Genomic DNA, 12,960 nt, shown 5'->3' with positions numbered 1-12,960 from the left:
CTAACTTTGCATAATTTATCTGGCCATCTGCATTGTTTTGCCTGGTGGTGGTAGTTGAGGGGAGTGACTAGGATCTTTGCAGAACACAGAAACCTTGTCTCGTGCCTCCTCTGGCTAATAATAATAATAATAATAATAATAATAATAATTTATTATTTATACCCCACCCATCTGGCTGGGTTCCCCAGCCACTCAGAGCGTCTTCCAACAAAAAACTAAAATACAATAACCTATTAAACATTAAAAGCTTCCCTAAACAGGGCTGCCTCCAGATGTCTTCTAAAAATTTGGTAGTTACTTTTCTCTTTGACATCTGGTAGGAGGGCGTTCCACAGGGCGGGCGCCACTACCGAGAAGGCCCTCTACCTGGTTCCCTGTAACTTGGCTTCTCGCAGCGAGGGAACCGCCAGAAGGCCCTCAGCGCTGGACCTCAGTATGTTATATCAATAGGCATTGCCCACTTATTTCAAGTATATTGTTGCAGGTATGAGGTCTAGGAACTTGCTTCTAAAACAACACTCACACACAAAAGCTGTACTTTTGGGGCAGAATTTTGTGCTCGATATCACAATGACATTTTCTTTCAGCACTCTTACAGAATTGTGGAACGCACATGCAGGCATGACTTTAATTGACCCTAATAGTCTTGCTATAGATGTAAATTTGGGGACAAAGTGCACCATGCAATTATCTATGACAGGACGAAAGTTAATTATACTCGGGTCTGCTGCGTATGTAGGTTAATAATTGCATGCAATATGGTTAACATGCTCTTTCCTCCCTGACTTCACGGACTGAGCTGCATGATGGAATTGCAAAGGCAAACCCTTCTGAAGTAAGCGAATCCATGGGAAACGCATTAAGTTAATTAGTGTCGGAACATTCAGACCTGGCCAAGTCAGCCAGTAGCAGCCTTTGCTTCTAAGACCAATAAGTTTCTGTGAGGATTAGGGCATACTTTCCACACTTCTAAAGCTTCAGTCAGTCACCTGCCCATCAGCCCGCGGGATAGCTCAGTCAGTCGAGCATGAGACTCTTAATCTCAGGGTTGCTGGTTTGAGCCCCACGCTGGGCAAAAAGATTTCCTGCATTGCAGGGGGTTGGAGCAAATTACCTTCTTGGTCCCTTCCAACTCTGTGATTCTATGATGCTGATGAATTTTCATGCCTCTGCCTGGCTAGCGCATGCTTTGTGTGCGTAAGGTCCTAGGTTCAGCCCCCAACATTCTCAGGGAGGGCTGAGTGCCACAAACCCTGGAGAACAGGCTGCCCGGTAGCTTTTCCCAGCTGATGCCGCCAGATGTTTTGGGCCACAACTCCCATCTTCCCTAATCATTGGCCATGGGGCCTGGAGCAGATACAAACTGTAGTCTGAACATAGCTGTCAAACGTCCCTTATTTGGCGGGACAGTCCCTTACCCCAGCGCCATGTCCCGCTGCTGTCCCTTATTGATGATGTCCCTTAAATAAGCTACTGAAGGTAATGGGGCGCTTTCTATGTCCAGCTGTCCTTTGTCAACAACAAATTGTTGCTGTTTTTGTGTGTGTTGAATATATACTATATGGTAATTTATGGACCTAATAGGTATCTAAAGCCATTTGCACGCAACAAAATATGTATTCTATCAAAGTAGTTGTCGATCCCTTATTTTGGCTGCTGATCCCTTACTTTCGAGGCTGCTGGTCCCTTATTTTCAAATCTGTAAGTTGACAGCTATGAGTCTGAAACATCCGGGAGGCCACTGTCAACGATACTGAGCTAGATGGACCAGTGGTATAAGGGCAGCTTCCAGTGTTTCTATTTATTGAATGATGGGTTCATTCTAGCAGGCAAGTCCTCAGTGAGCAGTGAACCCACATGTGTGACTGATATGCATTAGGTGTTTCTTATAGCTCTTTAGCAACCCTGCTGCACACAGGATTGTTTTATTCATTTGTTTATTAAATTTGAATACCGTCCTCCCCCCCCCCCCCGCCAAGATCTCAGGGACGTTCACAGCATAAAAATGCAAAATGCAAATACATAATGAAACAAAGTCAAAACACATACCGTATTTTTTGCTCTATAAGATTCACTTTTTCCCTCCTAAAAAGTAAAGGGAAATGTGTGTGCGTCTTACGGAGCGAATGCAGGCTGCGCACCTATCCCAGAAGCCAGAACAGCAAGAGGGATTGGTGCTTTCACTGCGCAGCGATCCCTCTTGCTGTTCTGGCTTCTGAGATTCAGAATATTTTTTTTCTTGTTTTCCTCCTCCAAAAACTTGTGCTCTGGTGTGTCTTATAGAGCGAAAAATACGGTAATAAAAGCAAAAGGATTTTGTTTTTGCACATTGTGCCCTTCTGCACAAATGGCGATTGTGACCTCTGGTAGCGGTGATGGGGATCTAAATCTACAAGAGCCAGTCCTCAGCACTTTCCCAGCACTCTGTCACTCTCTAACATGACCAAGAGACAGAAGCCAGGCCTAAGGAGACAGGGAGACAGGCATAATTCTAAACGGCTGTGTTCATCAGGAGCACGGAATAAATTTGTTTAGGTTTCCTGAAGTGCATCTTTTTACTTTTAGCAGGAGAAAATGTGGCCCCCTAGATGTGGGGGCCCCCGTGATGTGAGCTGTACTCCAAAATCGCAGGAGGGCGCTACCCTCCCAATCCCCGCATTTCATTCTCCTGTGCAAATAGATGGCTGGGATTCTAAAGAAGAATAGTTGTTATGGCCCCAGACCAGGACTCCCACAGCATCCATTAGCCAATCACTTTGGCAAGGGATACCTTAGCTTCTCCCCTAATTTGGGTGGGTTCCAGCTGGATGCTACACAACATGGTGGGATGATGATAAAGTGCCACCTCCATCTTTTGGGTTTGGTGCAGTGGTGCTACTACAGCCATTTCCTTATCATCATCATCATCATCATTTATTACTTGCACTCCTCACATCTGACTGGGTTGCCCCAGCCACTCTGGGCAGCTTCCAGCACAATATAAAAGAACACAATGAAACATCAGATATGCCATGGAGACCTTGCCCGTTATCTCAGAAGTCCCAGATAACTTGGCGCTGCTTCTGCTGTGCTTGTTCCTACAGTCAGAGAGAAAAGGAGGTCGGGTGGAGTTTTGCTTCAAAGGATGGCCCCTTTTCTCTGCAAAGGCTAAAGGCTGGCACCAGCAGATTGACAGTGGGCTATCCCCTACCTACTTTAAAAATAATGCCCAGGAGCTATGATGATGATAATTGCACCCTACACTTAGGAGCCCAGAGCAGCATACAGAGAAAAGAGCCAAATTATAGCTTTGAAAATATGCAACATAATATCAATGAAATAATTTAAAACACAGAATTCACGGCACAACACACAAGGAACAGCCGGCCATCAGCCACATTCAGCCTTCTCCAAAGACCTGGACAAACAAGAGGGTCTTTTGCAATTGACATAATACAGGGCCTCTTGGGAAGGGAGATGTGTTCCTCATCTCCTGGAGGCTATGCCCTGTTTTGAGGGAGCAGTGGGCCAAGTGTTGAAAATAGAGGTCCTGTATTCCTCTTCCCAACTCCCTCCCTCCCTCCCTCCCTTCCCCTTGTTCAGACACTGGTCATTGCATCAGCGATGAATAGTTAGGTGGGCAGTAAGTTTGAGCAGGGGAGCAAAGGTGGTAAATGTAGCTGTGGGTCCACCGAATCTCACAGGCCTTTTGGGTTAAGTGGAAAAGGTGCAGATGAAAAGGTGTTGTGATGTTGTGGCATGGTTGTGTTTTACTATTATTATTTTTTTGGAAGCCTGGCAGCCCAGTCAGATGGGTGGCATATAAGTAATAAAATGATTATTAATACTAGTATTATTATTACACCTCTGCCTCCTGCCACCGTCGGGCAATTTAAAGAGGTGTCCAGGCTAAAGGCAATTTTAAAAAAGTATATAAACAGGCACCACTGAAACAATTCTGAAATACAAACGTACAACAAAAATACTTTAAAAATTAGAACAATTGGCAACACGGTAGAAAGCAGCAGAAAACAATGCCAAGCAGATAAAAGTCCTGTATTACTGCTCAGTTCAAAGCCACGGCAAATAAAATGAGTTTTAAGGTGATTTTTGTGGCCGCAAGGCATTTGTCTATACAGGCGCCCTGATTCTTCCTCTCTTTTCTTATTTTATCAGTTTTCAGCGCTGTATATCCTGTCCTTTGCTGTCATAATGGTGGGATTCATCATGTATTGCTCAACGCCAACCCGCAGTGCAGAGGCCGCCTCGACCAGCTTGCCTTTGGGATCCAGTACTGGGTTTGACAATCTTGCCTTAAAAATTGAAGAGAACCACCTGAATGTGTCCATCGTCTCCCCTACACAACACAGCAAGGAAGGAAGTCAGACAGAGGAGGCGCTAGACACAAAACTAACCGTCTTGTGAAGCGCACAGCCTCTGAGCTGCTGGAATTACTTTGGAAATGTCAGTAAACAAGAAATAATGAATGTAATGCTGCGCTAGGTTGGATTAAACTGGAGAGATGCCTACGGTGGAGTTTGCGGTCATACCAAAGTCTAGAATTTCACCGCGAGATAACGAGGGCCGGATCCTTAGTCGAACCACCCGTACCAAGTTATGTTCACTGAAGATCTGTCCTTGGAGCTGACAGGGAAATAGAAATGTAGGGACAACTAAGGGAATGACTAACAATGCTCTCTGTAGAGAGAGAGAGAGAGAGAGAGAGAGAGAGAGAAATCAACACTAAAGAAACCAAATTGCACTCATGGCCCATTTTGAGTAATTTATCCAATGTCCAAGGTTTGCACTTTGAAGGACTGTGGAATATTTTTGGCAAGAACAAGACTGGCAAAAGGAAAAAGAGAGACTTGAAACATGTTAGATGGCCAGTACTGAAAGAGAAGCTGGAAACTGTAAAGGGAGAAAGAGAAAGGCATCTGTGAAGAGCTGTGAATCCCTGTCTTTAGACCACAAGACCATGAGGGCCAGAAACCATCTTTAAATATTAAGCGATGAGGACAAGAAACATTTTTATATATATAAAAAACTGAATTGGTTATCCATTTCCTACTCCTACACAGTTAAAATCCAGAGTTTGTTCATCATCTTTGCAATAATTTAATTGAACCTTCACACTTGAAGACTGGGAAATTACACTTGGTTGCACTGGCAACTGATGCTGATGACCTGGGGTGTACCCATCTGAATTAAAGGATGCACTGAGCCTGCCTCCCTATTGGCGCTGTTTCTGTCTTCATTAAATTGTCTCGTCCTTTTGGATCTCAGATATACTTTAGAGTAGACCACGCCCCTTCTGGTGGCAGAGAGCTCAGCAGGTAAACACTCGGTGTGTTTTAAGTTTGAGGGATGCAAAATCCCCTGTGTGTAAATCAGCTTTTTGGAAATGTGAAGGTGGTCTTTTTCGCCACAATAAATAATGTATCGAGCCACACATATATATATATATTTAAATCCATTCACTGACAATTTGCCTAATGGTGTATACCTCTGCAGCTATAAGATATGCTTTCAGGACCAATTGTACATGACCTATGCACATTTTGTAACCATGTATATTGTCGAAGCATAATCAATATTTGGGCCCCTATCCAGCGAGAGATTAGGATGCACAGATCTCTATGCGTGTATCCCTACTTGGATGAGTCACAGGCCCAAAACTGTGTCCGTCGTTTCCAAATCCAATCCAGCTGCCAGCTCTAGGAAAAACAGGTTGGATACTTCCGGGGAGAAGATTTAGGCCTTCTTGCTTTCCCTTCCCAGTCGAACAACTTACTGGTCCTGTTTAAAGTATTCAACTGGTCTACGTGGTTTGGATCAGCACTGTAGTATTGGCAGCTTTTCCACACACTCTGTTCAACAGAAAGCCACATGCCTGCATCAGATCATCAGCTCTGACACCAGTTGTTAAGAGGAAGGGGGTACCAAGACTGAGGGCAGAGGTCTCGTCCCCATGTTCCCCATCACCGCCAACGATTGGCTCTAATGGAGCTGACCGCAGGTGTTTGGTGACATGTGATACCCCCAGTTCTTGGATATGATGTTCATTCTCTCCCCAACTTAACTTCTCTGCAACAGCACTCTCTTCTCTTTGTGGGTGTTACCTTGCTTTTTCTGGATCAGTGCTAATGTTTCTCCAGCTGTGCCATAATATTATTGTTATAAATAGCTTTTGAACAATAGTTCAAGCCCAACGCCGTTGAATAATAATACTGGAAGCTGATCCTACAACACTGTGATAAAGTTGCTTTTTTAGGCTGGGTCCTTATTGAGATGGTTTGACTAGAATCCGAGGAGAGTTGCTCATTTCATCAACTAAATATTTAGGGCTGAAATCTGCTGCATTGAAACTATTAATTCAGAGGAGTTTGTGCCGGGGCTGCTATTCTCCTTTTTGAGCTGCACTCCTCCTAGCCATTATTAAGTATTAAGTGCCATTTGAACTCAGTTAGCCTCTCAGTTCAACTTGTTTAGGACCACAGTGTAACCCTGCTCTTTTGATATACATGGGTGTGCCCCCCCCGCGAAGTATCAATATATTATATAAAGATTTATGCTGTTTAATAAACAGTGAGATGATTTTGGATCCTTTTTTGTACAGTTCCATGGCAGCATGTTTAAAATGGGAATGGAATTCATATTAAAGTTTTGTTTAATGGATGGAAAATAAATAGACGTTCAGTATATCTCTGGCTGGCTTTTTTATTACGTTCCTATTCCACCCTTCCTCAAAAGAGCGTTTATTGGCTTAGTGGTGTCCCCCCTCACAACAACCTTGTGAGGTAGATTAAGCTCAGAGAGGACGATTTTGAGCTTCCGGCCCCTCTCTTTGCCTTAAAAGGTAAAGGTACCCCTGCCCGTACGGGCCAGTCTTGACAGACTCTAGGGTTGTGCGCTCATCTCACTCTATAGGCCGGGAGCCAGCGCTGTCCGCAGACACTTCCAGGTCACGTGGCCAGCATGACAAGCTGCATCTGGCGAGCCAGCGCAGCACACGGAACGCCGTTTACCTTCCCGCTGGTAAGCGGTCCCTATTTATCTACTTGCACCCGGGGGTGCTTTCGAACTGCTAGGTTGGCAGGCGCTGGGACCAAACGACGGGAGCGCACCCCACCGCGGGGATTCGAACTGCCAACCATGCGATCAGCAAGTCCTAGGCGCTGAGGTTTTACCCACAGCGCCACCCGCATCCCACTCTCTTTGCCTTACAATATATCAAAAGTTATCCAAGCAAATTCACAAGAATACACTCCACCAGTGCATCAGAAATACACAAAGCCATCAGTTATGCTTGCTCTCCTCTTCAGTGAGCTTGTAATTCAGAATGTGTGCTTGCCTGTCGTGCGTGGGGAAACTCTGGCCCTCCAAATTCTGGGCTACAGCTCTCATCATCCCTTATCACTTGCCATGCTGGCTGGTACTGAGGGGAGTTGGAGTCGTACCAATATCTGGAGGGCCGTAGGTTCCTTATAATAAGAATGGTAATATTTTTATTTATTTATTCGTACCCCGCTCATCTGGCTGAGTTGCCCCATCCCTGTTGTGTGTCGTTAGTGAATACTTTCCTTTGCACCTCCAGAAACATGCTCCGCAAAAGTTGTCGAAACTAAAAAGTGTGCCTTAATGTGGAGCCAAGCCATAAATTACCATATTTTTCTCTCTATAAGACGTACCAGACCACAAGACGCACCTAGTTTTGGGAGGAGGAAAGGAAGAAAAAATATATTCTGAATCTCGGAAGCCAGAACAGCAAGAGGGATCGCTGCGCAGTGAAAGCAGCAATCCCTCTTGCTGTTCTGGCTTCTGGGATAGCTGCGCAGCCTGCATTCGCTCCATAAGACGCACACACATTTCCCCTTATTTTTTAGGAGGGAAAAAGTGAGTCTTATAGAGCAAAAAATACGGTACATGTTAGATGGGTGCTCAGTATTTTGTAAGAGTATCTTTTGGCCACAAGATGGCACCCAGAGAACCATTTTCCCTTAGCAAAGTGCCTGGTTGTCAGGAGAGGGTGTGTGTTTGCTCAGCTGGAAAGGTAAACATGAGCTGTAGCAAAGCAAGGCAGGTCCAGCTTTGCTGTAGAGACGTTTCCTGAGATAATTAGGCTGGGTTCAGGTGCGGTTGTCATTTCTGTACATTCTGGATGCAACGCTTAACAACTGAAATGGGGAACTGTGTGTGCTGGGTAGATTCCAGGGAAAGACTTTTCATGGGAAATCTGCCCAATTTCTGACATGCCACAGCCTCTCAATTGAGCTATAAGAACAGCAGGATCATCATGTGCCTCTCTTTCTTGCTGGACTCTTCCACTTGAAACTGCAGGGAGGTGAATTTGCATCTTTGACTTCCCGTAGGAATTTTTTTTATAAAAGGAACACCTTGCGTGTATAAAAGCATATTATTTTTATTATTATTTATCAGTGAAGAAGACCACAGATGGCAACTTATTTGCCATATGGATATATATAAAAGGTAAAGGGACCCCTGACCATTAGGTCCAGTCGTGACCGACTCTGGGGTTGTGGCGCTCATCTCGTTTTATTGGCCAAGGGAACCGGCGTACAGCTTCCGGGTCATGTGGCCAGCATGACTAAGCCGCTTCTGGCGAACCAGAGCAACGCATGGAAATGCCGTTTACCTTCCCGCCAGAGTGGTAACTATTTATCTACTTGCACTTTGATGTGCTTTCGAACTGCTAGGTTGGCAGGAGCAGGGACCGAGCAATGGGAGCTCACCCGGGATTTGAACCGCCAACCTTCTGATTGGCAAGCCCTAGGCTCTGTGGTTTAACCCACAGCACCACCTGCGTCCCTTTTATGGATATATATATATATATATATATATATATAGGCTTACAAAAAAAGTATGACACACAGATCTCTCCTGTAATCTGAAGTGGTACGGTCCAGGAAGAGCATTTTCGTGCAGTTATATTGATTGTGTGTTTCTGCTTTTAAGAAAATAGCATAAGGAGAGCCCTGCTGGATCAGACCAAAGGTAGCATCCTGTTTCCTGTAGCCACCAAACAGATGCCTCTGGGAAGCCTTCAAGCAAGAAATTTGCTCTGTAGCAGTTGGTACCCGAAGTTATATTGGCTGTGTTGGAATCAGAGGTTCCATTTAGACATAACTGGCAGTTGTTGATTTGCCCTGGATTTGTTCAACCCTCTCTTAAATAAGTCACCTGACCTAGTGCCCATTAACACACTTGCGGCTGCAAATTCCCATCAATCAATTAGGCAGCTCCCCCTATGAGGAAGGTTGCAACATTTTGGGTGTTTTAGAGAAAATGTGAGTAAGAGGAGACATGGCAGAGGTCTATAAAATTACACTGTGGAGAAAGCAGATAGAGAAAAGTATTTCTACCACTCTCATAAGCAGTAGAACTCAAAAGTGCAGAGAAGAGCACAGTACAAGATATATGATGATGATTGGGAATATTACTTCCAAGGAAGCTGAATGTTGGAAATTTCTGGACAGACAGAAGGAGGGACTTTTCGCACAGCAAAAAGTTATAATAGTTATAATAATTTTATTATTTATAGTCCGCCCACCTGGCTGGGTTTCCCAGATGGAATACACTCCCACAAAAGGCATGTATGTATGTGATTTGTATCCCACCCTTCATCATATGATCAGTTCATAGAATAAAATACAGGATAAAGGTAAAGGGACCCTTGACCATTAGGTTCCAGTCATGACTGACTCTGGGGTTGCGGCGCTCATCTCGCTTTATTGGACGAGGGAGCCGGCGTACAGCTTCCGGGTCATGTGGCCAGCATGACTAAGCCGCTTCTGGCGAACCAGAGCAGCACACGGAAACGCTGTTTACCTTCCCGCCGGAGCGGTACCTATTTATCTACTTGCACTTTGATGTGCTTTTGAACTGCTAGATTGGCAGGAAAATACAGGATAAAAACAAGTAAATAAGTAAAACAAAACAGCAAAACTGTCATGGGTTGCATTTTTGAAGTACAGAAAGTATTGGTTTAAATTGTAGAAATCTATCGATTCAAGAAGATTCTGGAACTTTCTCTTTGTGATACAAGCCAGAAGTTTCTAACTGACAAGTAAGTTTCCATTCTGCTTGGAAACAAGCAGAAGGTTCCTGATGTTTGGGTTATTTCTTCAGAGAAGCTGATTGCAGCTCTTTATGCTGGCCCAGTTATCTCTCTCAGGGTCATGCTGCCTATAATGACAGGCCAGAAGGAGCCTGGTCTCACTTTCTTGCTTTCTTTCTTGGTTCTCTCTACTTTGTTCCTGTCTGGTGATCTGTACATAGTATGCTTAGGTGCTAAGTTTTAGTCTTATTAAGTTAAGGTTTTTCTGCAACTGGATTCTTAAGGAGATGCCAATCTGGAAGAGTTGGATTTATGACTGTTATGCTAATTTGCCTTCAGTAAATAATACTGGATGAATCTGATTGCGTCCTGAGTTATTTTGGGGGACCCAGCATTGTTTTTACTTTGATAACTCTGCATTGTGACTTGCTTGGATCATCATGCAGCAAAACTACGATGATGTATGAGTCAATTACAGTCATTAAGTACTGGATTTCTTTAACATCTGACCCGAATTGGGCCAATTTGGGTGGTACCAGGATTTAATAAAGTTGGGCTGAGACAGCCTCAGATTGTCACTGCTCACAGCTGTCAGAAGCCTATGTGGGCAGGCAGCAGAGGCAGGTTGCAAGCTGGGGTGGGCTGTTTGCAAAAAGGCTTTTAAACAGCCCCACACTGTACTTTCACAGAGATAATGATGGTCACCACCTTGGAAGGCTTTAGAAGGGGGTTAGACATATTCATGGAGAATGAATGGCTAGCAGCCATTCTGGCTGTATTGTACCTCCTCTGTTGGAGGCAGTGTGCTGGTCCCGAGGGTTAACCATGCGGCGAGGTCTGAGTCCAGTCCGAGGTTGAGGGTGCGGTATGGAGGCTGTCTGTCAAAGCTGAAGCTGGATCCAAGGCAGGGAGTTGGGTGAGGTCAGGAACTCTGGCAGAAAAGCAGGACAGGGTGCAGGCAGGAACTGGCTACCAACAATGTTGCTCCCGCAACCTGGGACTGGGGCTGGCTGGCTTTTATCTGCTCTGAGGCATAGGGCGGCCCCGGTCCACAGGTGGCTTGCCTCTCCTGGCCTGGAGGCGAGCACTCCTCCTGCGGGAACTTAGTTCCCTCCGCCTCTTTGCCCGGAGCCTCTGCAGCTCAGGAGAGGATGGAGGGTTACCAGACCCAGAGGCAACCTCACCTTCCCCTGACGGGGCTGAGAGTGGAGCACCTGCAGGCAATGGGTCCTCCATCACCTCAGGAGCCAGAGCAGACTCAGCTGGTGCCTGCACCTGAGGATCCAGCACAGGTGAGGGCCCTTCAGGTTCAAGCCCCAGCCCCAGCTCAGCTGGTTCTGGAGGCGGGGACTCCTGTGCAGGCTGGGATTCCTCAGGTTCAGCTTCCGAGTCCAAATCCCAGGCCATCCCAGGTAGTATTCTTCTAAATAACAGTTGCTGGAAACTGCATCTCAAAGGCATTCAGCTGACTCCTGTGAGAACAGGATTCTGGACTAGATGGGCCATTGGCCTGACTGAGCAGGTTCTTCTTATGTCCGTATTGAGACACTTCTTGCCAGAGGTATGTCTAGCTAGAGAAACCTTGAATACGCATGGATTTTGTTGAAGCTTGGATTCCTGCAGAATGCTGCAAAAACAAGGGCCTTGCCAGTTCCCAACTGCTACTACACCCAGCTCATGATCTCTGCACCTTCTCCGATTCTCAAACATACAATCTTATTGATGGGATTCTGTAATAAACATAATTTATTATGTATTTTGAAGCTATCCCAGCAGTTTATGAATCAATTTATAAAATGAACTTTATCTTTACCATGCAATGTACAGTAGCTCACAGTTCCATCAACACAGAAGCATTCACTTCTGAAGCCATTAGAACTTTTATTGCTAGTGCGTGAAATACAGCTGCAATGGGTTTAATTGATGTTGGGCACATTCCAGTAGAGTAGTCTCCCCTGAGTTAGGAGCTTTGTTAAAAGTCCTGAGTGTAAAATAACAATAAAGCTAAAAGCAGCAGCAACAGTGTCAAAGTGTTAGTTGCTCACCATTTCAAAATATTTTATTGCAGATTTCAAATATTAAAAATGGAAATGATAAATCCCAGAATGGGCCAGTCAACTCAAATATTACATCACTTCTAATGCAACAAATGAACCAGATCTGAATTGATTCCAGTATTGTATGAATGGAGTCTAGTTTTTAAACTGTTTCTCATAAATGTTTAAAAGCATAAAGCTCTACATTTTTCAAATTTTCATAAATGTAAATTGGCCTGTTCTTCACAGTCTTTAAAAAATAAAATAGATCTGTATATATTTATATACATGGGATTGTGCTCACATTCCATCTATATATGTAGCCCAAGCTTTCATGAGAAATACTGTGCAGTAGCTAACAAAATAAATAACCACCACTATATGTACTTTTCTCACTTGACCTTTGACACAGTCCAGAAGGACCATTATTTCTGAATATTTTGCTGTTGTCCACCCCCATTGCAAACTGTTGGCAATAGCTTCACAACCGCCCATAACTTTGGCAGACAGGGTCTTGGGTTTGAGCCCCACATTGGGCAAAAGATCCCTGCATTGCAGGGGGTTGGACTAGATGACCCTTGTGGTCCCTTCCAGCTCTACAATTCCATGAGTCTAAAGCAAGGACTTCCATGGCTGTGGAAACCTCCTTAGAGTGGAGGGCCGTTTCTGCGAAACCCTAACCTTCAGCAGATACACCAGGGGTTAGGATTGTTCCCAGACAGATTTCTATCACTACCATCCTGCTTCACATCCTGGTTCATATCCAATGTGTGCTTGTCTCATAAGCCTCCTAGTGAAATCCTGTCACACTAGATACCACAAACGTTCTTGTTTATCTTTCACCCATTTTTTGTTACCCTGTAGTGC

At 44.7% G+C, this 12,960-nt stretch overlaps 1 protein-coding gene across 1 annotated transcript in view; it reads left to right on the top strand.

The window, feature by feature from the left end:
• SLC35F2 (solute carrier family 35 member F2) overlaps window positions 1–6,683 on the top strand; it is a 29,107-nt gene extending 22,424 nt beyond the window's left edge. Inside the window, exon 8 of the mRNA XM_083436657.1 lies at window positions 4,156–6,683. Coding sequence (XP_083292783.1) covers window positions 4,156–4,404 — 249 coding nt within the window. The 3' untranslated portion in view covers window positions 4,405–6,683. The remainder of the gene's footprint in view (window positions 1–4,155) is intronic.
• The last annotated feature ends 6,277 nt before the right edge of the window (window positions 6,684–12,960 follow it).

The sequence above is a fragment of the Podarcis tiliguerta genome, assembly GCF_965153285.1.
Source record: "Podarcis tiliguerta genome assembly, chromosome: 4".
NCBI classification, from domain to species: domain Eukaryota; kingdom Metazoa; phylum Chordata; class Lepidosauria; order Squamata; family Lacertidae; genus Podarcis; species Podarcis tiliguerta.
This window is presented reverse-complemented; position numbering and strand designations above follow the sequence as displayed.